The sequence below is a fragment of the Vidua macroura genome, chromosome 6 (genome assembly GCF_024509145.1).
Source record: "Vidua macroura isolate BioBank_ID:100142 chromosome 6, ASM2450914v1, whole genome shotgun sequence".
NCBI classification, from domain to species: domain Eukaryota; kingdom Metazoa; phylum Chordata; class Aves; order Passeriformes; family Viduidae; genus Vidua; species Vidua macroura.
In genome coordinates, this window is record NC_071576.1 from 56,476,735 (window position 1) to 56,502,085 (window position 25,351).

Here is a 25,351-nt window from a genome sequence, read left to right on the forward strand (position 1 = left end):
AGAAGCTGTGGCTGCCCCATGCCTGGAAGTGTCCAAGGCCAGGCTGGACAAGGTTTGGAGCAACCTGGGATAGTGAAGGTGTCAGGGCCCATGGCAGGGGGTGGCAATGGACAGGCTTTTGATGTCCCTTCCAATCCCCACCACTCCAGGATTCTCGGATTCTGTGGAATTACGGAGCTGGCCACAGGAGGGCAGGAGCGGGCTGGGCGAGGAGCGGGCAAGCCCCAGCAGAACAGAGTTGTGGGATAGATAAGGGACATTTCTGTCTGCTGCACAATCCCCCATCCAGCCTAAAACACTCTCCTGCACATCCCACGATGCTCTATGAGAGCTGGAGGCACTCACCTTGTTCCACGAGATCGGAGAATATCCCGGGTTGGAAGGGATCCATAAGGATCAGCCAGTCCAGCTGCCCAGACACCACAACAATCCCATTCTGTGCCTGAGAGCGTTGCCAAAGCCTCCTTGAGCTCCAGCAGCCTTGAGGCCGTGACCATTCCCTGGGGAGCCTGTTCCAGTGCCTGACCACCCTCGGGTGGGAAGAACCTTCTCCTAATATCCCGTCTAAGCCTTCCCTGCTTGGAATGAGCACCCAGTACTTTAATTACAAGCAGGGTTTCACCCCAAACCACCTCCTCTGCCCTAACGTATTGACTGTAGCTCCAGGGATACCCACGGATCCAAACAGACCAGGATTTGGGTGAAAACACCCCAGCTTTGAGAGAGCACAGACATCTGCTGCCATTTTAGCACCATCCTGAATCAGTGCCTTTGCACCCTCAGAAGAGGAGCTCCCTGCCCAGAAGTATTGCTGCCAGGCTGGAGGTGGACAAGCAGCCTCTACCCAGCCACAGTGGTTTCACACACAAAACCCTTCAGCAGTCTCCTCAGGTGGGAATTACCATCTCCACATCCAGCCAGGACTAACAGCTCAGGGAATGCTCCTGGAGCTTCCCTGACAACACTCAGTGCAGGTCAAATCACTGCCCAAGGCAGCTGAAGTCCAGTGGGTTCAGGTGTGTGACCAACCCAGCAGCCACAGAGCTGATCACATCCTAATTTCCTCTGCTCACACAGCATTCATGTGGCTCCCTCCCCAATTTCAGCTTTTCCTGCTGCCTACTCAGCCCCAGTCACCCGAGAGCAGCAAACACAGGAGGAGAGGGAAGCACTGGAAGAGGGACAACATCAGCTTGCTCACCTGCCTTGCTGCCAATGCAGCTAAATCCTGCCCAAGCAAAACCAAATTTCTCCTAAACAGGAGCAGCAGCAGCATGGTCTCCTCCGAGTGCCATGAAAGATCCTGGAGATACCTCAAAGCCAACCTGCAGGCACAGACTCACCTTCCCCATTGGCTGCGACATCCATGGGCTTTGGGAACTGCTGCTGGGTGCATGACCTCCTGGGCTGCCCGGAAAGCTGAGCTCTTCTCAGGAAGGAGAAGCAGGAGCATGGGAGGAATGCCACAGCTGTTCCTCCCACAGGTAACCCCAATTCCCTGGAACACAGCAGCGCTCCCATTGCAAAGGCCTTTGCCCTGCCGTCAGGTGGAAAGCACCGCCTGGCAGGGCTTCACTCTCTCTGGGTAAACACACGCTCTCTCCCAGAGATACAGCCTGTTCTCCGCTCCCAGCAGGTGGATCACCCCTGGAAGGCTAAAGGTCTGCCCACACCTTGGTTTCACACACAGCAGGATATTGGGAAGATAACTCTATTTCCCCCCCCCCCCCCCCCCGATAATCCCCAGGTCTGGTTTGGCACCTGTTCAAGGCACTGGGCAAAGCCACAGGATGATGGGGGCTTAACTGGGAGCACCACTCTGGAAATGCTGGCTGCCTTTCCTAGCAGAACACAGCTGGATTACCACTCCCAGGACTTGGTTTATTTTATAGCAGCCCACAGAAATGCTATTGGAGGGCACAAGGGAATCCACAGCAGTTACTGACCCTCCTGTTATTCCCAGGAAACGCTCTTCTTATTTGTAAATGAAAGCAACAACCCCTCCCCTCGAAAAAAGATCTGGCTTACACATAACATTTCACTCACTTTTTATAAGAAGAGTTGTTCCCTGTTCCAAGCCAGAGGTCCAGATGGGAATTGACTCTTTCCCTCTGCTCTGTTCAGGTGAGACCCTACCTGAACTTCTGCATCCAGCTCCAGAGTCCCCAGCACAGGAAGGACATGGACCTGCTGGAGAGAGTCCAGAGGAGGGACACCAAGCTGAACAGAGAGATGGAGCAGCCCTGCCATGAGGAAAGGCTGAGAGGATTGGAATTGCTCAGCCAGAGAAAAGAAGGCTTTGGTGTAACCTGATTGCCCCTTCCAGTATCTGAAGGGAGTCTGCAAGGAAGCTGGAGAGAGGCTTTGGACGAGGGCCTGGAGTGACAGGATAAGGGGGAATGGCTTCCCACTGCCAGAGGGCAGGGTTAGATGGGATATTGGGAAGAAATTCTCCTTGTGAGGGTGGTGAGGCCCTGGCACAGGTTGCCCAGAGAAGCCGTGGAAGTGTTCAAGGCCAGGCTGACAGCACTGTTACACATGGGAAGAAAACAGCACATGACTCCCACAGCTGTTTTACCCACCAGTGAGGTGTCAAGAGGAGATTTCTAGAGCTTTCCAGAGCTTCTGTTAATAGCTCCTTGTGGCCATTTTATGGCAGCTCTTGGGGATGTCACAGGGCACCGCACACAGCCCTGGCACCAGGAGGGGCAGAGGGGAAAGCAGCGCCCTGGAGCTGGCAGGAGGAGCTCGGCACTGTTACCTGCGCAGGGCGGTTCTGGGCTTGCCACTCCTCTGGGCGAGGGTGAAGGGCAGCTCCCTCACCTCCTCCCGATATCTGCCCACTGCTAGGCAGAGGCAGCTCCCTCCCAAGGCAAGCACGAGTGCCACACGGAAGTCACGGCACCTCTCGGTTCACAGGAGACCTCTGAGACCTCGGGCGAAGGAGCTGGGAAAGGAAACCACAGCGTGAGAGAGCCCAGGAGCCTCCAGCCCATCCTGCACACCAGCCCTCTCCTTAGGGATCTGCTCCGAGGGGCTCCGGGAGAGAGGGGCATCGAGGAAGGCTCTCCACTTCACCATGCAGGTAAGAACAGAAACTGCCCCGATATTCCCAGGATGCTGCTTTTCAGCACCTCTGAGCACCTGTGGCTTGGAAACACAGGCTACGCTAACCTCCAATCTCTGCCACTCACCTGCTTTCAGCCTTTAAGGTATAAAATTCCTAAAAGTGTGTGACAGGGAAAGCAGGATGTGCTGCCCGTCCCATGCACCATCCCAAGGTGCAGTGGGGTCACACTGGCCCCACATGTTGGTCCCAGAATTCAAAGGTGCCAGAGCACAGAGCAGAGAAGGATGGCATGGACAGAGCTTATGTAAACCTAGGAATGAGCACTGCAGAGGTGACAGTCCCAGGTGTTCCAGGAGCACCTGGAATACAGCAAGGGCAGAGGGGGAGCTGTGATCTTTTTCTTTTATAATTTGGAAGAAAAGATGTGTGTGTTTTTTTCCTGGGAAAAGCCAGGCAAACTCTCCAAATTCAGGGCAAGTAGTAAAGGTACAGGTCTGCCTCTCCAAGCAAAGGCTGTCCCACTTCTCAGGAAGCCACGGGCTAAGGTGGAAGTGCTCCAAGGGAAGCTGAGTAAGAAACATCCTGGAGATAAGACCAATTTGATCATCTCAGTGTGGGTGACGGGAACCACCCAACCCCACACCAATCCATGACTGGAAAGGAAAACAAGGATGCCAGATCCTATCCAGGTCCTTGTCCTGAGTTACTCACATGGTGACTCTGCACACAGCCCAAGGGTGCCTGTGGCCATTTCCCAGAAGGAACACTCAGGGCAGTGGGTTACCTGCCTGGGGACAAGGACCAATGATACACCTTGGAGGCATGGAAACCCTTTTCAAACATGGAAATTCCTGCTTCCCACTGTGCCGATCGCTTTTACACCTTTGCACAGCAGCACCTCCACATCCTGTTCCAACCACAGGGCAGGAAGCAGTAAACTGAAACTGTCCTTCCCGAGAGCAGGAATAGAGCCCAGGGCTTGTACAACCACTGCAGAGAACAGGTGGCCTTGCCTGCACCTGATCCCGCTGCCCTGCGAGGCCAGAGCACAGCAGCCACTGTCAGACAGTGTCCCTAATTCCCAGGAAAAAACAATTAGTTGTGAGAGTAGCAGTGATCCAAAGTCCCTGCCTGCTGAAGCTATCCCTGCCCACACATCCCTGTCTTCCCATCAAGAACTGCAGTGGCAGGACAAGGGGGATGGCTTCAAACTGCCAGAGCGCAGGATTAGATGGGATACTGGGAAGAAATCCTTCCCTGTGAGGGTGGTGGGGCCCTGGAATGGATTTCCTAGAGAAGCTGTGGCTGTCCCATCCCTGGAAGTGTCCAAGGCCAGTCTGGGAAGGCTTGGAGCAACCTGGGTCAGTGGAAGGTGTCCATGCCCATGGCAGAAGGTGGAACTGGTCAGGTTTTAAGGTCCCTTCCACCCAAGGCACTCTGGGATTCTGGGATTCTATACACACCCCATATGGCCCCAAAAGCAAGCTGGGCACCTGCATGGCAGCCTGAGCCCCAGAAGCCATACCTTGGTAACCTCTCAGCCTCTTCCCAAGGAAGTGGATGTGCTGGCTGGGATGCTCAGATGCCCAAGCAGGACTGTCCCAGGTGTTGGAGTTGGGAGCCACCTGGGAGCAGAAGGTGTGATGCCAGCAGGTCCCTTCACCTCATCTTAAGCTTTACGGGAGACAGCGGCAGCAGGAAAAGTGTGCCAAGTGTGCCAAGGTGGCATTAGGAACACCCTAAAACATTCCCATACCCAAAGGATGGCTTCCCCTCCACATCCATCCACAAGATCACAGGTGGCACTGGCAGGGAATTGCTGCAAGATGAGGCTGGTGCACATGGAGGCTGAGAGAAACCAGCCAGGCAGGAATGAGCCAACACAACAGCAGAGTGTGCCAGGCCAGATCCATGCCAGCATCAGAGCACTGGCAGCAGGCAGATCCCTGAGAGGTTCCCACCCCCTCCCCTGTGTCCAGAGAGGGGCTCAGACTGGGATACAGGGAACTGCTGCATCCAATCCTGCCCCCCAAACCTGGTTAGAGCAGATGACAGCACCAGAACCCTCCCTCTGCCTCTTGCTATAAACTGGGGTACCTTTTACTCAAGAGAAGTTCTGGCTCTTGTTACAACAGCACCTCTGGGGGAGAGCATCCCTCTTCTCAAGCCTTCCTGCTTCTCATTCTTGTCAGCCAGTCTCCTCATGGCTCTTGTGCTTTGGCTGATCCATGTGAGCGAGCATCTGGCAGAATATTTCAGCCCTTTCCTCATCCCGACCTCTCTGCTCCCATGGCCTCATTCTCCAGTGAAAGCTCGGAATGCAGATCTTACATCAGGGCACAGTTGCACCACCATGGCTCTGCTGCCAAGATTACAGCCAGAGCAACTCATCTGGCTGGCTGCTCTTTTAGGTCACAGTGTCTCTGGTGACACCAAGTGACAGTATTCCCATCCCTGGAAATTCCCATTCCCCTTCCTGCTGCTGTACTGCGTCACCTTCCCTCAGGAACAGCGGCGTAGCTGTTTGTGGGAACACACCACAAATCACATCAAAGGGTGGAAAAATCCCCCACAGGGGCAGCTGATGGCTTAAGCTGAAGGAAAGCAGGATTAGATGGGATACTGGGGAGAAATCCTTCCCTGTGGGGGTGCTGAGGCCCTGGCACAGGGTGCACAGGGAAGCTGTGGCTGCCCCATCCCTGGAAGTGTCCAAGGCCAGGCTGGAGCAACCTGGTCTAGTGCAAGATGTCCCTGGGGGGAAGTGGATGCGCATGAAGGTCCTTTCCAACACAAACCATTCCATGATGTGCTCCCCCACATCCACACCCTGGGATGTCGGAGTGTAATTACCTGTAACCAGGAAGGTGGGAGCTGCACAGCTGTTCTCTCCAGAGCCACTCACACACAGGAGGAGAACAGGCAAAAGCCAGAGTTCAAGCAGTGTTTGGACAACACAGTTAGGCACATGGATGCTTGGGGTGGTCCTGTGCAGGGCCAGGAGCTGGATTCAATTATCCTTGTGAGTCCCTTTCAACTTGGGCTATTCTATGATTTTATGATCAGCAGCACATCCTCCCCCCTCTGTACCTCGGCTGCAGCCTGAAGCATCCAACATGCCTTCCAAGGACTTTTTTCACCTGCTTTAGCAGGGTTGTGCCAGCCTCCAAGTGCCCGTGCTCCACTCTCCCTTTACTGGAATTTAAAACTACTTCCCCACCCTCCCCAAAAAGCCAACAGTGCCCTATCTGACAGGAACAACTGACAAATGGAAAAGGCTGATTAAAGCCTGTAAAATCCACTCTAGCATGAACAGAGAGGGAGAAAGGTGAACACTTCCCCAGTACCAATGTCAGGGCATCAGGTGAAAGAGCTTGAGAGAGGTTTTTTTCTCCTGGTCCAGATCTCTCACAGCCCCAGGGCACCATTGGGCACGATGAGTTCTAGGGGAGGCTGCACACCCTCCCAGGGGTCCCTGCAGCATTCCTAAACACAAATCCCTGGCTGGCTTGGCAAGACCCCAAACTGGTGATCAGGAGCATGTGGGACAAGGTTTCACACAAGCCTGCTCTTACCTTCCTCCCTGGGCAGCTCTTGGAGGCTGCTGGAAGAGGAAAATGCAGCATCCCCCAGGGAGCCTGCTGAAGCCTTCCTTCCACTGGTTTTCTTTTTCACCAGGATGAAATTCTGCTGACTCCCTGCAGGGAATTTCCTGCTGAGGACACAGACTCCTTTGCCTCCCCGGTAAGCTCTGCTCCTTCTGCATCTGCAGCGAGTCCAGCCCACCTCAGAGAGGGGACAAATCCCCATTTCCCTTGCTCATTCCCAGCTCCCCTCTACACAGCCACAATGAGGGTCCAAACCTCCAAGAGGCTGGAGTTGGGAAGGAGAGTCTCAGCTTTCCATCCCTAATAATTCCCTGCTGGTTTTGTGGGCAGAATGAAGAGAAGTGGGATTTTGTCCTGGTGAGTGACATCCACGAAATGGGCAGTGAGAAAGAGATCAAGAGGAAGAAGTTCCTGGATGAGCTGAGCAAGAAGGGCTTCACTATCAAGGTGAGGGGCTCTGGGAGGAAAAGGCAGCAGATACTTGGCCTGACTTGGGCTCCTGCATCCCAGGAAATGGGAGAGGCCTGAACCATTGAGCTGTTCACCACATCAGAGCAGGAAAACAACCCACTTGCTCAACCAGCAGAGAAAGACCCCAGCCCCAGGACTCACACAGCCCCCAGCCCTTCCAGCTCTGGGCCTTTCCTGCCTCTCTGGCTCTGTTTTAACAGCTCTTCTCTTCCCCTCACCAGAAAATTGAGGACACAAAGCTCTTTTATGGAGTCCGTGCCCCACAGCACATCTTCTGGAAATACCAGTGTCTCCTGACGAACCCCAACAGCAGGCAGCAAAACTCCAGTGCCTACCAGGACGTCCCAGTGACCACCAGGTGGGTGCTGAGCTGATTTCCAGCCTCCTGCACTCACTCTTCTCCACACCAGCATCCATTTTCCAGCTCGGTTCACAGCTGTGCCAGGCTTTTCACTTTCCACAGAACCATCCTTCACCTCCCACGTGCAAAGCTGATGGCTTCTCACTGCCCAAATTTCTCCCTCCCTTGCTCCCCTGGATTTTAGTGCACACCTTCTGCCTTCTCTGCCCTGTTTTTCTGAGCCGCACAACACAAGTCTGTATCCCAGAGCAGCCTTTAAGCAGAGTTTCTCCTTGTTCAGGATACGGGTCGTGCACTTCATCCTGCAGAACACCGTGACGTCCGACTTAGGTAAGGGAATGGGGATCACAGGGGGGATGTTCAACCTGGATCTGCAGGAAGAATCCTGCCCAAGAATCCTGGGCACTGGCATCCCAGCTGCCTTGCCATCCTGGGGAGAACAGAAAGGGGGGGAGCTCAGACAAGTCAATTTGCTGCTTCATCCAGAGGCTGGGAGATTTGGACTGAAGGAACCAGGAGTTCCTCTGCTCTGTCTCCCCAAAACCCTAAGTCTAACCCTGTCCCTTCTGCTCTGCTCCCAGAGAAGCTACATGACCTGATGAAGAAGAAGGTGTTTGAGGCAGCCTTTCCCCTGCACAAGGTGAGGCTGAGCACAGAGTGCCTGGGAGGAAAATCCAGGAGAGATGGAAGAGGAGGATGGGGTGGGGGGGACCTGTGGGCAACTGGGGCTGCGCCAGGAGCTCACTGGGTGAAGGGCATGGCAAAGCTTCTGGCAGCTGCTTTGGAACTGGGCAGGGCATTAAGGGTGCCCTGGTGTTCCTGCATCCAACCAACTTCTCTGCTCTCCAGAAAGAAGAGATAAGGGAAATACTAAAGAAGAAGTGGGCTCGCTGGAGAGTTCTATTTAAGGAACAGCCAATTGAGGAGATCAGGTAACACAGGCACAAGAGGCAGATCTTTCTAACCAAGAGGTCCCACCTGAAACCCAGAGAGCTCGATGCCCTTTGCCAGGCTCCTGCATTGTCTTAAAAATCATTAGTTTGAACCTGGCTCTTCTCACAAGCACTGGGCTGCCTCTGCAGCATCCAAAGCTTTTAGCCTGAGGGTTATCCCTGTGGCTCCAAGCTCCATCTGCTAATCCTACAGCATGAAACAACCCCCGTGTCTGTGAGGAATGTAATGAACCTGTTTGGTTTTCAGCCACATTCAGAAGGCAGGAGAGGTGGGAATGGAGCATCAGTGCTGCACAGCCAGCCCGAGGCTGAACTTGGGGCAGTAAAGGCAACATGGGGCTTCTACAACCACATAAAATCCCAGGAGAGAGCACAGCTCTTGTTTTTGGAAACTAACTCCGTGGGCAGGGGCAGGAGGGCAAAAAGAACGTGTTACTTCATAAACCTGCCAGGGGGCTCTGGTAGAGAGGGGAGATCTTAAAATAGAGGTGCACCTCTGACAGCTGGCACAGGATACAGGGCTCCCAGTCCCTCAGTCTGTAGTCATTTCTTATCCATGACTCCAACCTGCTCCCCACACCATAAAAACTGAGATACTGCCACCACGGGCATTTTCTAGTGACTCCCGAAGTCTGATCTCTTTTCTGGCTGCAACTCCCACCTCACCTTTCCTCCTAGGTGCTATTTTGGAGAGAAGGTGGCCTTATACTTTGCCTGGCTGGGCTGGTACACCTACCTGCTGATTTTCGCTGCCCTGGCTGGGCTGGCAACCGTCGCAGCTGGGGCTACTGTTTTCAGTTCCAGCCAGGTGAGGTAAGGCCCTTGGGAATGCCAAATGCACATCCCATCCAGCTCTGCAGGTGGCTCAGAGGCACCCTCGTCCCCCTTGGCTTCTCTTCTCCTTTCTTCCAGCAAGGAGATCTGTGATGCCAACAACACCATCATGTGCCCACTCTGTGACCAGAATTGCTCGTTCTGGGTCCTCTCTGACACCTGCACCTATGCCAAGGTAGGGAACCCCCTTTCCAGGGCAGGCTCAAGGTAAAGGATGGGGAAACACTCCCAGCTCATGCTGCTCCTGCAGCACTAAAAAGAAGCCCCACCCCAGATCACCATCTCCATCACCACCATGGAATATTTTACCAGTAACAAGCCCCAGTGTCCATCACCTTCTGTGTTTTGCCCTCCTGTAGCACCTTTACCTGCGTCAGGGGAGACAAAAATGCCAAGACCCCGAGGTACCACAGCCCCTGGACCTCAGTGCCCCATCACGCTCTTCCTTCATCTCTTCCAGGTCACTCACATGATTGACAATGAGGCCACGGTGGTGTTTGCCATGTTCATGGCCATCTGGGGTAGGTGTCCATGCCTGGGTGCCCAGTACATGTGGTTGGGAGAGGAAGCAGAAGGTGGAAAAAGGAACACCAACGTAGCTTCACCCTTTGGGAGGGGTTTATATCTCCTCCGCTTCCAGAGCCTACAGCTCCCCTTCCAGATACCGCAAGAGACAAAACCACCCTGGTGATATCCTCCAGCTCCCAAAATATTCCTTACCTGAAGCTTGTCGTACCTGAAGCTTCTGCTCAGCATAGCCTCCCCAAAGGCACCCAGCAATTTTCTAGCAGCTGCCTATAAATGGCCACAACCACAGGAAGGAGGGGGCTCCAGACTCCTCCTCCACCCTCCCAAATCACTGCAGGGCCTCGTGGGAGTGGCTGTGGGATGATGGGATGCCATCACTGCCGTTGTTACACACTCATCTGGCTTTTCCATCTGGCTTTTTCCAGCCCGTTCCCTGACCGGCCACCTCAGGAATGGGCCGGGTGTCCCACCTGCGAAGCCATGGCACAGTCCTGAGTGTGTCCGTGGGCTGGGTCACACAGGGACACAATCAGGACTGTCCATCCAATTAACATAAGGGGTGGTTGGAATTGGAGTTGGAGAGGTGTAGCCTTGCAGGGGTGCAGTGCAGGACACCCATTCCACCTGAAAAGTGACTTATCCCAAATTGCCTATGGACACACTAGACCAGGCCAGTGAAAGCTCACCTGCACCATCCCTGTTCCCTCACTGCTGCCTGTCCAGGGCCCTTCCAGGTCACCAAGGCGCAGAGAGGACTGCTTGTCCATGAGCCAAGGGTAGTCCAGGCTGGTTTGCCATCAGGTTGGATGTGATGTGACTCTCTGGGAGACAGAGGGGTGGCTTCAGAGCCATTCCTAAGTGTCACTGCACTTTCTCCTTCCCAATCCAGCCACTGTATTCCTGGAGCTGTGGAAGAGGGAGAGAGCCAATGTGGCCACCAGCTGGGACCTATACGGGTGGGATGAGGAAGAGGTGAGGACATCATCTTTCATGCTTGGTGCTTCCCCTTTCAGGGCAGGAGTCACCTGGATCTATAAAAGACACATCAGAGGGGTTCCTTGCCCAGACTGAACTCAGTCAGGCTTGGGCATGCTCTTGTGGGTTGGGTGCTCACCCCTGTCCTTCTCCAGCACTCCTCATCCCATCTGTCCACTGACACAAGGGGCACAAAGCACTGCTGGGACCTTTATTTTCCCATTTTTAACTTTAATATATATATTTTTTTTAAGGAGGAGCTGGCTCTGCAGCTGATCAATAACTCACAGCACGAACCCCGGCCGTACCAGCACTCCTACTTCCGCAGCACCATCGTCCTCATCTTGGCCCTGCTGATGGTATGTGCCAGGTGACAACAGGAACATTTGGTTTGAGGGCACATGGATCAAGGGAGCAAAGGCACAGATCAGGTTTTTAGGGCAGTTTCATGCCCATCACAATGATCATGGGGCTTCCTCATGCTCACACCTCACTGTGCTGATGGCAGGGCCAACCCACCCTTTGGGGACATGGGCTGAAGGCTCTGGTCTTGCAGTGAGGATCAAGGCAGTGACACGGAGAGCAGGAAGAGGCAAATCCCAATGCATTTGTGCCTGCTGTGGGTCAATGGAGACTGGTTCAGGTGGAGACATAGAATCCTGGAATCACAGAATGTTAAGGGTTGGAAGGGACCTTATCTAGTCCCAAGCCCTGTGCCATGGGCAGGGACATCTCCCACTACTCTAGGTTGTTCAAGACCTTGTCCCACCTGGCCTTGAACACTGCCAGTGTTGGGGCATTTGCAACATCCCTGGGGAGTCTGATCCAGTATCTCCCCACCCTCACAGGGAAGAATTTCTTCCTAACACCCAGCCTAAATTTCCCCTCTTTCAGTTTGTACCTGTTACTCCCTGTCCCATCATTACACCCACCTTACGAACTTGTTGGCCTCCACCTCCACCGAAGGGCGCTGGTTTGCCTTTGAGGCCACCTCCAGGGCCCTCCTGAGGGGACCATCAGTTGTGATGGAGCACGTGCCCTCGGTGGCTCCTGACCCCTTGTCTCCCTCTCCACAGATCATGGTGCTGATCGGCATTGCTCACGCACTCGTCATCTACCGGGCGGTGGCCATGGCTCTGTTCACGCAGAGCGAAGTGAACCTGCTGAGCAAGCACGCCGACATCGTGGCTGTGATGACGGGGGCCGTGCTGCACTACATCACCATCGTCATCATGACCAAGGTGAGGAGCCACATGGTCTGTCTGGCAGGATTTCTCCACGGCCAACAGCCCCTGCTCATCGTATCCCTCTGTCCTGCAGGTCAACTGGCACGTGGCCCTCTTCCTCTGTGACCTGGGTAAGGGAAATGGGGTCTGTCCCACCTGCAGCACCCTTTTGTCCCTGAGCACAGCCAGCCTCTCGTCACCTTCCCTCCTTCCACCAGCACAAGGCAGTCCCCAGGCACCTCCAGACAGGGAGGCCAGCAGCCCCCAGCACACACTCACCTGTGGGCCACATGCTGTCCCACAGCCAGCTTTGCAGGGACAGTCACCCTACAGGGCTGAGACCTGGTATGAGCAGGACCCCCCAGCTCTAGGAGAAGTCACAACATGGATTTCCTCTCAGCTCTAAGGCCCCTTCTCCCTCAGCTCATGGCTCCGAGGGACCTCCTGGCTTGGGTGGCCTCACCTCCATCAGAAGGCTCAGGTGGAGGGCAGGGAAGACTTCATGAGTGGTAGATGCCCTTTGGACCTTCAGAGCTGTGGTGGCACCCTTGGGGGAGCAGGGCAAGGTCCTACTGCTCCATGACCAAGCCCTCGGGTATTGATCCCTTTCCTAGAGAAACCACGGACCTTCTCCCAGCGGGAGAACAGCTTCACCGTGAAGATCTTCCTCTTTCAGTTCTTCACAAACTTCTCCTCGCTTATCTACATCGCCTTCTTCCTGGGACGGTGAGTGGAGAACACAGGGCAGCCAGGGTTTGGGATGGGTGTTCCTGACTCTCCTCAGGGTGTATGGACAGCCCAGCCCCTCTGCCCTCCCCACGAGGCACAGGGACCCCATTTGGGACTCAAAAGGGCCATGACCCCATGGGTATCACTGTTGCTTCCTTGCTCAGGATTAACGGCCACCCAGGGCACTACGTGCGCATCGCTGGCCACTGGAGGCTGGAGGAGGTGAGGCACCCACTCTCTGACCCCACAGACAACTCCTCCTCTTCCCTTCCCTACTGCCCAGGGAGCCTCTGGGAAGCTCAGCTTTCTCCAATAGCACCTGCCAAAGGGGCCCTGGAGCCCACCCACCCTACTTGCAGGGCACAACCCCTGTCTTGTTGTTCCCTCCAGTGCCACCCTAGCGGCTGCATCACCGACCTCTTCATCCAGATGGCTGTCATCATGGTGCTCAAGCAGACCATCAGCAACATCATGGAGTATCTCATCCCGTAAGCTTCCCACACTGACCCTGGCAGAGAGAGGAACCCTGGTCTTCTTCCTTTTCCCCTTCCTCTAGGGATGTGCTGGAAGCAGCCCAGCCCTGCAGGCAGCCACACAAATCCCTCTCTCCCACTGCAGCTTGATATCCCATCAGCTACGGAAGAAGAAAAAGCGCCCGAAGAAGAGAAATCTGATGTTAGGAGAAGAGGAGGAGGCAGAGGACCCCTGCAAAAGGCAGTGGCTGAATAACTATGAACTCAACGAGGTCAACATCTTCAGCTTGTTCAATGAGTACCTGGAGATAGGTATGTGGGGCAGATCCATGTGCACTCCTTGGCTGGGGAGTGATGGATGCTAGGGAGTCCATATACAGGCAAGGAGCCACAGCTCCACACCCAGCCCCGCTCTGAAAGCCCTGGGACACCAAGATCATTCCCAAAACAGAGAGCAAGCAACTGTGCTAGCCTTTGGCCCTGCCTCAGACCTTCCTCTCCCTTCCAGGGCCACAGCTGTAACCCCAGGGTGTGCCTGTGCCTGGCTGGCTCAACTATCCCCACAGATCCCACTCTCTGACAGCTCTGTGAGAGCTGGGTGTCCCAAAGATGTGGCTATCTCCCCTTCCACCCCTGCAAACCCCTCCGACCCAAGCCACAAAGCAGGACAAACCCAAGCAGAGGGGGACGTCCCCTCTGCCATGGCTTCACACCAGCACCCGGCGTTTGCCCCTCCACAGTGATTCAGTACAGCTTCACCACCATCTTCGTGGCAGCCTTTCCTCTGGCCCCCCTGCTGGCCCTCATCAACAACGTCATCGAGATCCACATGGACGCCATCAAGATGATGCGGCTGCGCCGGCGCATGGTGCCCAGGAAGGCCAAGGACATCGGTGAGAGTGGTCCTGCCAGCACCAGGCTGAGCCCCTAAGCACCCCATGGCCGTGGGACAGCACAGGGAGAGCCACGAGTCGGAGAAGGAGAGGCTGCTTCAGGCTCTGCCAGAGGCTGAAGCGCAGCTTGGAGGCTCCTTCCTTGACCTGGCCATGCTAAAGCTGTCCCTGAGCTGGAATGGTGGCAGTGAGCTGGCAGAGGGACCTCACTGGCTGCTCCTCTCCCACAGGGATCTGGCTGCAGGTCCTCGAGGCCATTGGCATCCTGGCTGTCATTGGGAATGGGCTGGTGATCGCCATCACCTCCGACTTCATCCCCGTGCAGGTCTACAAGTACATGTACAGCCCCTGCATGAGGGAGAACCACACCAGCATGGAGTGAGTTCGGTTCTGAGACAGTTCCTGCCCACAGCATCCCCATGGCCCTGTCCCCACAGCCCTGTCCTCTTCTGCCTCAGTGCCACCACTGCAGGAGCACAAAAAGGAAAGGGCAGTGTGTAACATCAGAGAGCTACAGCATTTCCAGGATGCAGAAACATGCTCTCTCCTGCCCTCCCTGTTTCTCCAAGCCTTGGCTGACTGATCCAGTTCACTCAAACTGGACAGAAGCCTCTGAGCCCTCCATTTCCACCAGGCTTTGTGAAAGTGGGCAGTGAGAGCCCCAGGTGGGTTCTGCTTTCCCCAGAACAGGAGGTACAACCCGTGCTCAACCCGGTCCTTCCCCGCAGCTGCTCCACTGGGTACATCAACAACAGCCTCTCCGTATTCCACATCCAGGACTTCGAGCCCCACACCAAGGTGCTGCCAGAATTTAAAGGGCAGCAGATCAAGGAGTGCAGGTAAGAGTAGCCCCCTGCCACCACCTGTCCCTCACCTTGACATCCAGGCCAGAATGGCATGGCCTGGGCTGGCACCGACGGAGCTGTGCTGCAGGTACCGGGATTACCGGAATGCTGACGACTACACCTACACCGTCCAGTTCTGGCACATCTTCGCAGCCCGGCTCGCCTTCCTCATCCTCTTCGAGGTGAGCACCCAGGGAGACAGGAGAGGGCTGGGAAAGGGGTTAGATCTGTGCCTCGTCCCAGGCTGGGAGACCCTGACTGCCTTTGCTTCCCACAGCATGTGGCTCTGTGTGTGAAGCTGATCGCAGCCTGGTACATCCCCGATGTCCCCCAGAAGGTCAAGAATAAAATTCTGATGGAAAAACACAGCAATCTCCGTAATGAACTGAGGTGGGTGATGCCCTGGAAGGTGCCAGGGGTTGCCAGGTTTCAGGATCTGTCTGGTCTGGAGCCCCTTTTCCTTTAGAAAAAAAAAAAAGCTCCAAGTTAAAACAAGAAGTGATTTTGCCCAGGGGAGGACTTGGTCCAGGTTTTCCATCTAAACTTTGTTTAAAGGAAAAGGATTAAGTATTTCAGTAGGAAACAGAGCCATTGTAGCTGCCCCAGTGCTGCTGTCCCATACTGACTAAGCCCTGCTCTGGGAAGGGCTCAGCCTGACCCTTCTCCATGGCCACCCTGTCCCAGCTGCCACCCATAATCCCGATGGGAGCAGATTGCGGGGTTCAGGAAACACCTGTGTCTTGGTTTGAAAAGACGGTGTCTGCGAAGGAAGGCAGGAGCCTTCCTTGAAATGGAAAATGTAAACCCCCTCGCACCGAATTATTATGATTTTGAAATTAAAAGGCTCTCAGGCAAAGATATGGGAATAGGAGTAACAGTTCTTTACTATGAAACTTAAAAATACAAATGCAATAGTACAAACAAGAAAACAAACCACTGACAGAGTCAAAATACAACCTGACACCCTGTGGGTCAGGGTGTTGGTAGCAGTCCAATTAACTGGTGGCTGCAGCCCTCCTGGAGTGACAGCTGTGGTTCTGTTGGAGCAGGGATCCTCTAGGAGTGTGGAGTTTTCCTCTGAAGGTTCAGTGGTGGTGTAGATAGGCCTGGTTCTCTTCTGGGAATCCAGTGGAGAAGACACAGGATGCTGTCTCACAGCTGCTCCTTTGGGAATCCAGTGGGAAAAGGCTGCTGTGGTGTTCTAAATGTCAGATTATATCCAGGTAGGAATGTTTGGCTCCTCTCCCTGGGCAGAGCTTCTCACAATGGGATGATATAATTTTATCAGTCATGCAATGAGATTCAATGACCCATGAACAGAAGATATCTCCTGGAGGGAGGATTGGTTGTGGAAGAGAGAAGGAAAACTGCCCAATTAACAGAAGATAACTGCCCCACCTCTAACAGATGGCAAATAGAATATGCACTCCCACTAACATCTTTCAACCAGAGTCATGGTTTAACACTGGCCAAACTCCAGGCACCCACAAAAGCCACTCACTCCCCCTCCCCTGCCACAGCTGGGCAGAGGAGAGAAAAAAATTAACAAAGGGTTCATGAGTTCAGATAAGGACTAGGAGAAAACACTCCAAGGGCAAAACAGGCTCAGCTTAGAAGTACAAAGTGAATTTATTACTAACAAAATCAGAGGACCATAATGAGAAGTAAAATAAGCCCTTAAAAACACCTTTGCTTCCCCCAGCCCTCCCCTCCTTCCCACCAACAGTGCAGGGGACAGGGCATGGGGGTTTTGGTCAGTTCATCACCTGAGGTTTTCTTCCACTGCTCAGGGAGAGGAGTCTCCCCCTGTGGGGTCCCTTCCCACAGGAGAGAGTTCTCTGCAATCCTCTCCCCCATGGCTCAAATCTCACGAGCAGGAATCCTCCCAAAACTGCTGCAACGTGAGTCCCTCCCCATGGGCGCACAGTCCTCCTAAAGCTGCTGCGGTGTGGGTCACTCTTCCACAGGGTCAGTCCTTCAAGGATAGGCTGCTCCAGCCTGGAAGCAGGGCCCCCTCCCTCCACCAGGTCTCCCACTGGATCACAGCCTCCTCCAGGCATCCACCTGCTCATCTCCCCCACAGGCTGCAGGTGGATCTCTGCATCTCCTCTGGATCCCCATGGGCTGCAGGGGCACAGCTGCTTCACCATGGTCTCACCACGGTCTGCAGAGGAATCTCAGCTCTAGCGCCTGGAGCACCTTCTCCCTGCTTCTGCACTGACCTTGGTGTCTGCATCTTGTTTCCCTCACATGTTCTCATCTCCTCCTCTTCTCTGGCTAGCAAAAAAAAAACTGTGTCCCTTTTTATTTTTATTTTCTTCTTAAATACATTATCAACATCTCCATCTCTAATTGGCTCAGCCTTAGCCAGCAGCATGTCCATCTTGGAGCCATCAGGGATTGGCTCTGCCAGACATGGTGAAAGCTTCCAGCAGCTTCTCACAGAAGTCACCTCTGTTGCCCCCACAGTACCAAAAACCAGGCCATGCAATACCAACACAACACCACACTGTCACAGCTTTCCATCTCTGCCTTCCTACTGACTGGGATTTCCCACAAGCAGGGCTTTCCCACAAACAGCCTGTCATTCTTTCTCCATCTATTTTGGGGAAGAGGCCCTATTCCTACTTGGAGTGTTTTTCCACACCTCCCAACTCAGACAGTTCCCTTCCCAACACCTCTCTCCTCTCTCCCCAGCACGACAGAATACTCCACTGAGGTGTAGCCACCGCTCACCAAGGAGAAGGAGAACACGGACTCCAGCCCCTTTCCCGGCCTGGCAGTGCCAGGGGTGCCGGATGAACCCCACGACACGGTGCCACATGTCCCACCTGGGACCAAGCTGGACTTGAGCTGGGAAGTGATGACAAGACAGTGGCTTCACAGGAGCAGGCTGCTTTCTGACCTGGGAAGGAAGGATGCTGTGGCAGGGCCGGGATGTGCCTCCCCGGCATGGGGAGTGGCTGGGACAGACAGAGCAGCGGCACTGGGGACAAACCCAGGGGCAGCACCCAGATGCTGTGCTGCAGGAGATCACCTGGGTCCTTGTCACTCGCTTCCTTAAGCACAGGAAACACCACTTACCTCGTTCCAGGCTCCCTCTCCAGCCCTTTTGTTGCACTTTGGCCTCTTTTTCCACTGCCTTCCGTGACCTCCCCACTGTCGCACCACTGGGGAACTTGAGTGCCTCTTTCACCGAACTCCTCCCCGGCATGACTCCCACACGGCTGCAGCTCCGCCCTGCTGTCTCCATGGACGCAGCTCCACGGTCTTTGGGAAAATGCCGTTGTTATCTCGCGTTTAGCTCCAGGCTCAGCCGGGTCCTGGGAGTTGTTCCTGGCTCAGCTGCCACCAGCCATCAGTAAATAAACACAACATCCACGTGGACACGCTGCCTGGCATTGCTCCTGCTTTCCTCCTCTGCCATCCCCAATCATCCCCCACAACCGTTCCTTGTCTTAGTGGGGACAATCACAGCAGGTGGCAGCTGCAGTGCCCGCTCTGAGGGCTGTGTGGAAGCTGGCTGGTGGGACACCAGGATTTGGCCATGCACAATGGGGACACAGCCTGGTAAACGTGCCAGGATAATGGAAATATGTGGGGGAAATGGGAAAAACACAGCAAATCCCAAATGATAGGGTTATCCCACCTTTTCCTTTAGAGACGTCACTACTGGCTGGCCACCCTACTCCAGACAGAATGAGTTTGTCTGCAGCAGGAACGGGGTGACATCCCAGGACTGGACAGGTGCCACAGCTCAGGGGGCTCTGACAGGGGATCCCAGAGGTAGAACTGGGGGGCAGCCCCCTCCTTTCCCACCCGTAGTGACCCCAGCCTGGCTGGACACCACCCTGGCACCACCCGTGTCCCATGAGGATCCCACCACAGACGCTTCCCAAGGTGTCAGTCCTGGGGGCTGTGCCCTGGAGGTGACACATTCCAGTCAGGACTGCAGTGAAAGGCACCAGGGTTAACTCAGCCTCAGAACTTCGCTCCCAAGAGCATGGAAAGCCACTAACAACCCCATAGGGAATGGAAAGGAGCTTGCTGAGCCCTCAGGCTTGTCCTGTTTTTGCACCTTTGTGGCCAAAACTGGATCTGCTCCTCCATGTAACTTACCACAGGGATAACCCTGATGGACAAGAAAGATCTTATCAGCTCCCGGTTTGCTCCCAAGCCTCCCCACACCCCTGCCATCTCCAGGACCTGGGCTTCTTCCATGCAATCCTTCACCATCCCACAAATCCAACAGATTTACACTGGATTTTCCAGCTGATGCATCACAGTGTCCATGATAAGTGTGCAGCTCTCAAAAAAGGCTGCTCCAAAACAAACACAGCCAGTGGCTGTGGGGCCCAGGAGCAGAGGATTCTCCCCAGAGATGCCAACAGAGATCTGTCTCTTTCCCTCCCACAACAAGCCAACAGAACTGGTGGCTTATATCCTAAACAATGAGGAGTCTGAGTCAGGGTGTTTCTCCACAGGAACAGGCTCAGAGTCCTACCTGTAACCTGTACCTATTTATTTATATATGCATAGTTATTCAATATACATCTACATATATTTATGCATTATTAAATATAATACTATATATATATATTTGAATATACATAAATACATATACTTCACCCGTGGCCGTCTTCTTCCCTTCTTGGCCTCAAATCATGTGCTGGTTGATGCTTTTGCAGCTCAGACTGGTGTTTGTCCAGGGGCTGCTGGTGCTGCTGTGACCACATCCATGCCCGGGGCGTGCCGAGCCTCTAATCACCTCCATGGTAATTAGCACAGGGGATATCTGCTCTCCACCAGTGGCCACGGCCAGATCTGGCTCCCCACAGCCAGTGCCAGCTGGAGCAACCACCTCCAGCACCAGCTTCATCTGGCAAAAAGGCTCTAAAGGCACAGAGAGGAGGAGAGGGAGGAGAAGGAAACAAACAGGAGACCCCACAGCTGACGGCAGGTTTCTTCTCGCCCTGATACCTCTGTGGGTGCTTGAACCTGGAGAACCAGGGAGCTCAGCCTTGACCCCGAAGCCTTGTGACACCTACTGGGTGTGTTGCTGACCCCTCCTCTTTTCTCTTCTCTTTTCCCCTCCCCTGAAGCCGGAGTTGTTGAATTCTTCCCCCGCAGGTTCAGGTGGAGGTGGAGCAGTGGGAGGGAGGGACAGCCAGCCCTTCCCACGGGCCTGGCGCCCGGGGATTGGGGCAGCGGGAGCGCCCGGCCGAGGGCAGGAGCTGAACTGGGAGGAAAAATAGATAAACTATTAAAAGAGAAAGGAAAAAAAAAAAAAAAAAAAAAAAGAGAAATTCCAAGCACTGATCTGGCCGGTCGGGTCGGCTCAAGCAGGAGGCGACGAGCAGGAAGCCTGCGGCTGGGGAAGCTCGAAAGGTAAATGCAGCTCTGTTCTGCTTTTCTTTCCATGCTGAAGCCACCTCAGATGAAGTCAGCAGGGTTTCACCTTCACCCCATTCCCGTTCTGGCTCTCCTTCGCTCTCCATCCCGCTTGCTGCCTCGGCACACCCACCCCACAACTCCCTGGCCACGGTGCCTCCCTGCCCTGCTCGCTTTCCCCATGGCCGTGCTCCAGGGAATGCTGCGCCCAGCCATCATTCACCACCCCACAACGTCCACACTGTCCTCTGCCTCAAATCCGGGGTGTCCCCACGCCAGGAAGTGGGAAATGGGAGCCACCGCTGCCCGTTAGCCGGTGCTCCTCCCTCCCTGGCCCTCGGCAGCCCCAGCACCCACTTCCTGCCATCCAGCACTGTCCCTCCCTGGAGCAAAGGGCTCCGGGGGTTTTGGGGCCTCCCCACAGCCCCTGGCCAGGCTGCAGCATTTGGAGCTTCCTTATTCCGACTGTCAGAGGACATGGCTTAGGAGTGACCCATAGAGGAGCAGAGCTGGAGCATCACGCCAGGCAGAGACAGCCCCATGCCATCCTCATGAGCGTCTCCCACCCTTTCTCCATGTGAAATCCAGGTGGGCTGGCTCGTCTCCATCCCATCCTCTTCCTTCCCTGGCCATGGAGAAACTCAGTTAATCCTTTAGGTATAAATCACTTCCAGCTGGTCAAGCTGAACACGTACTGGGCGTCTCTCGCGTACCTTGATCTGTGATTTCACCCACACCTGGCACCAGGCTGCTCCAGAGGGAAGCACCGTGCCTGCATCCCTGCTCCAAGCCAGGCAGCACCACAGACCTCCCCTTCCCATTCCACACCAACAAACACGAGGGCACCAGCCCTGCTCCCACCCACAATCGGGGCGCAGCCAGGAGTGCTGGAGCTCCACAGCAAAGAGGAGCCCTGGGAGAGGCTTTCACCCCTCCTGACTCCCACAGTTAGTCCGAGTGTTTGCCATGGAAACACTGGCACCGTGACGTCCCTGAGACTCCCACCTCAGCTCCACGCATCAGGTGTGTGGGGACAGAGGAGCCCAGCCTTGCCGGGCTCTGCTCCCAGTATCTGCCTCTTCCCACGGGGCCATCACACTGACACCACCGGTGATGCCAACTGGGGGGTCTCTGTGTGCCATCCCTGTGGTCCCCGCTTGCCTGGAATGCTGCACAGCTGTGCCACTCCCTGGGCACCGCCACGGGGTAGCTCCCAACACACCGGGAACGTGGCACCCGCAGGGAGCTCTCCAGGTGGGAGGCTGCGTTTCCATAAACAAACCAGACTGCTGGTAATTAGCAGGTTCAAGGGCATGTCAGGCTGGAGGCAGCTCTGCAGCCCAGGCAGGGGCTTGGCAGGTGAAGGAGGTACCACTGAGACCCCCAAAGCTGTGGTTTCCCATGGCTGAGCTCATTTCCCCACCTTGGTTTTGGATTTGGGCTGAAGCTACATTTTTTTAAATCCTGCAACCCCCAGCTGCTCATTAATCACCTCCCACGCAAAAATTCACGGTTGGGAAAACCAGGCTGGGAGTCAGTGCAGGGAGGGCAGGTGACACAGAGGCCACCAGGCTGTGGGTGGGATGCAGCTTTGGCTTTACCGTGGAGCAGCACCCACCACCCCCAGTAAGAATTGCTGTGGGGGCCGATGGGGGTGGCCGGGCCCTCCCTGTGCCAGCACTCACAGAACTACTCCCGGTCTGTCCCAGGCCCAGCCCGCCCTGTGGCGGAGGCAGGTGGACTTTGTCCTCCCCGGAAGACACCGCGTGAGATGCTGGCAACGCCTGCGCCTGTCACCTGAGCGCGCCATGGCAGGTAGGTGAAATCCCAATTCTCCCCTGTTCTCAGCTGGGAAGGATCCCTGTGCAAGCTCAGCTGGGGGTCCTGCTCTGGTGTCACCTCTTAGGGTGCCAAGGGTCCTTCCCAGCCCCCCAAACCGGCTCAGCATGTTGCTAAACAGCTACGAACACCACTCACTGCCAGACCCCCAAGGCAGAGCTTGTTTTTCCAGGATGGCTACAGCAGTCACGTGCCCTGGGGGGAGCTGGATCAGCTTTCCCATCCAAACCCCCTACCCTCTGTGCCCCCAGACCTTTGCAGCGTGCCCCCCGAAATCCTGGTGCCAGCTGCCAACGAGACGCTGGACCTGCTGCTGGGGAGCCGGGTTGAGCTGAACTGCACCGTGCGCTGGGCGAGCACCGAGCACTGCCAGCCCATTCCCACCTGGAGCAAGGATGGGCAGTGGCTGAGCAGCGGGAGCAGCCAGGACACTGTCTGGTAAGGAGCCTGCCCTGGGGACATCTGTCCTCCTGCTTTTGGGGGGTGTCATGACATGGCCCGACCCACAGCATCCCCCCATGTCCTGTCAGGTCTGGCCAAAACTCCTCGGAGCAGCTCCTGGCCAGCGTCCTGCAGCTCAACCTCACCCACGATGCCGATTTCGGGGTGTTTGCCTGCTGGATCAGCAACGCCACGGCCACCTTCACCCTGCGGCAAGCAGGTAGGGACCTGCTGGTGACAGGGAGGGGGCATCCCACAGAGAGCCCAGGTGCACGGGGGGATTGAGGAGAGTGTAGCCCTGCTGTTTCTCCCACATCAAGGTGCAAACCTGCACCAAACCCAGGTATGCTGCTCACCGTGCCCTTCCCTGTCCTGGCAGAGGTGGTGGGGCACGTGCCAGCGGTGCTGGCAGCCCTCCTGGTCCTGGTGCTCCTGGTGCTCCTGGCCGTGCTCTATGTCCAGTGCCGCCTGAATGTGCTCCTCTGGTACCGGGACCGCTACGGAGAGCTGGAGATCAACGGTGAGCCAGAGGTGTTCCCACTGGGAACAGCCTCCCACGGTCTGGGGGCTCACACAGCCCTTCCCATGTTATCCCTGCTCCGTGGATCTCCCCAGATGGGAAGCTCTACGATGCCTACGTCTCCCACACCACCGCCCCCGATGACCGAAAGTTCATCCACTTCATCGTGAAGCCGCAGCTGGAAAACCGCCACGGCTACAAGCTCTTCCTGGACGAGCAGAACATCTTGCCCAACTCAGGTAGGCAACAGGCAGGGCTGGGCAGGGGGTGACACAGGGACCTGGGGGCTTGACAGACTTTTTACCCACAGAGCCATCAGCTGACCTCATCATGAATGTCAGCCGGTGCCGGCGCCTCATCGTGGTGCTCTCAGTCGCGTACCTGGAGCAGGAGTGGTGCAACAGCAGCTTCAGGTAGGAGCACAGCAGCTCCCACAGGAGAGGAGAGGGGCTGGCATGTCCCTCACCGTCCTGTCACCCATTTGTCTCACAGGGAAGGGCTCTGGAGGCTGCTGGAGCTTTCCAGGAAACCCATCTTCATCGTCTTCGAGAGCCAGTACCGGGAGATCACTCACCCCGCCATCACCCTGCTGAAGCAGCACCGAAGTGCAGTGACCCTGCTGGTGTGGAGAGCTGGCTCCATGGTGAGTGCCGAGCAGGATCCTGACCCCCCCAGAGCCCCCTTTCCTTCCCACGGTGCCAGCCTCCCTGCTGCCCTTTGGGGCTGCCCCACGGTGAGAGCTGTGCAGGACCAATCCCACCAGCACCCCCTTCCATTCCCAGCTCCCCATTTTGGGTCAACCTCCCTGCTGCCCTCTGGGGCTGCGCCCCAGGCTCCAGTGCTAAAGAGCAGGTTGGGGCACTCACCTTTTGGAGGACATTTAAAAACCCAACCAGAAGAGCCCCGGATCTGGGAGCTCACCCCCCAAACCTGCATGGTCAGGACCCCGTGACACTCCAGGGCCTCCCCAGCCTCAGTTCCCTGAGCGGAGCTTTGGCCCAGGGCCACTCCGGCCATTTTGGGGCCAGGCTGGGAGCCGGAGCCCTGGGGAGCGTTCCAGCAGGTCAGGCCGGTTTCTCCGCCGGCGCGTGGGCAGGGTGCCACGCCGGAGCACAGCCCTCACCTTGGCCGAGCTCCCAGCGCCAGGGAGAGCAAGCCGAGCCCCTGGAACCCTGCGGGGCCGTGCTCTGGTGATCCGGCCCGGCTCATCCCCTCTGGGCTCCTGCAGACCCCATCGTCGGATTTCTGGAAGGAGCTGTGCCTGGCCCTGCCGCGCAAGGTGTCCTTCCCGGGCAGCGTGGGGGACCCGCAGACCCAGCTGCAGGAGGACAAGGACCCCATGCTGATCCTGCACAGCAGCTACCTGGACAACGCGGGAGACCTGGACCCGGACGGGGACCTGGGCACAGGTCCGTGTCCCTGCTGCTTCTCCCGAGGGGACAGATGCACGCTGGAGGTCGCTCCTGGGCTTTGCCTCCCGCTCCTGTGGCGGCGGGGTGGGTCCAGCCCCTTCCCCCTCCACCTAAACCCGTCTCCCTGCTCCTGCCAGGCCTCCGAGGGCGCGTCTTCGGGAGCCCCCCGCCCCCCCGCCTCGGTGGGCGCGGCACTCCCGGGGATCCGGCATCCAGCGGGATGGAGGACGCGCAGCTGCGGGATGGGCAGCGCTCCGAGCTCGACGTCTCGGATCTGGGATCGCGCAACTACGGTGCCCGCACGGACTTCTACTGCCTGGTGACAGAGGATGACATCTGAGCAGGACCACAGGCGTCCCCCAGCCCTCTGGGGACACATGGACCAGGTCAGGGCCGAGGAACCCGGGAGTTGTGATGGGATCAGAGCCACAGCTGTGCTGGGAAAGCAGGAGTTGGCTCTAAAGTGGAAAACTGGAAAACCATCACCAGGAGCACTCTGCCTGTAATACCTCAGTGCCACCCCTGGGTACCACCCAGGTGGCTGGGCCCTCTCCCTTGCCGTGGGTGGCAGGGACATTCTTCCTACATGATGGACAAATGCTGGGATGGGTGATGCTCTCCAAGGAACAACATGCCCCAGCCCCAGGGAGTGCCTGACAGGAGTGGTGGCAGCACCTTTGTCCCATATGGAAACCCCCGTGACAATAAAAGGCTGCTGCACCCACTGGGTCTCTCTGTGATGGGGACACAGGTGACACGGCAGGGGGGGTCTCCTCACTACAGGC

The 25,351-nt window shown here is 56.1% G+C and overlaps 2 protein-coding genes across 5 annotated transcripts; both read left to right on the top strand.

Annotated features, from left to right (window-relative positions):
• The first annotated feature begins 298 nt into the window (after nucleotides 1-298).
• ANO9 (anoctamin 9) lies at nucleotides 299-18,522 on the top strand. Of its 3 annotated transcripts, XM_053980810.1 has the most exons (24): nucleotides 2,720-3,085; nucleotides 6,746-6,811; nucleotides 7,006-7,122; nucleotides 7,368-7,504; nucleotides 7,788-7,837; nucleotides 8,089-8,147; nucleotides 8,357-8,439; nucleotides 9,139-9,273; nucleotides 9,373-9,469; nucleotides 9,755-9,815; nucleotides 10,712-10,794; nucleotides 11,052-11,156; nucleotides 11,874-12,038; nucleotides 12,118-12,154; nucleotides 12,638-12,749; nucleotides 12,917-12,974; nucleotides 13,143-13,240; nucleotides 13,371-13,537; nucleotides 13,966-14,118; nucleotides 14,349-14,496; nucleotides 14,847-14,957; nucleotides 15,052-15,145; nucleotides 15,241-15,353; nucleotides 17,661-18,522. In XM_053980810.1, the coding sequence occupies exons 1-24, from the start codon at nucleotides 3,080-3,082 to the stop codon at nucleotides 17,686-17,688; spliced, it is 2,283 nt and encodes a 760-aa protein (XP_053836785.1). In that variant the 5' UTR covers nucleotides 2,720-3,079; the 3' UTR covers nucleotides 17,689-18,522. The 3 variants fall into 3 exon arrangements, with proteins under 3 accessions (XP_053836784.1, XP_053836785.1, XP_053836786.1); XM_053980809.1 differs by lacking the exons at nucleotides 2,720-3,085; nucleotides 6,746-6,811; nucleotides 7,006-7,122 and adding an exon at nucleotides 299-1,484; XM_053980811.1 differs by lacking the exons at nucleotides 6,746-6,811; nucleotides 7,006-7,122.
• A 1,750-nt stretch (nucleotides 18,523-20,272) lies between these two features.
• On the top strand, nucleotides 20,273-25,283 carry SIGIRR (single Ig and TIR domain containing). 2 transcript variants are annotated; one of them, XM_053980640.1, is made up of 10 exons: nucleotides 20,273-20,351; nucleotides 22,064-22,169; nucleotides 22,445-22,631; nucleotides 22,703-22,854; nucleotides 23,014-23,154; nucleotides 23,250-23,393; nucleotides 23,465-23,567; nucleotides 23,647-23,797; nucleotides 24,383-24,563; nucleotides 24,704-25,283. In XM_053980640.1, the coding sequence occupies exons 2-10, from the start codon at nucleotides 22,163-22,165 to the stop codon at nucleotides 24,904-24,906; spliced, it is 1,269 nt and encodes a 422-aa protein (XP_053836615.1). In that variant the 5' UTR covers nucleotides 20,273-20,351; nucleotides 22,064-22,162; the 3' UTR covers nucleotides 24,907-25,283. The 2 variants fall into 2 exon arrangements, with proteins under 2 accessions (XP_053836615.1, XP_053836616.1); XM_053980641.1 differs by having other exon boundaries at nucleotides 22,724-22,854.
• Nucleotides 25,284-25,351: the final 68 nt, after the last annotated feature.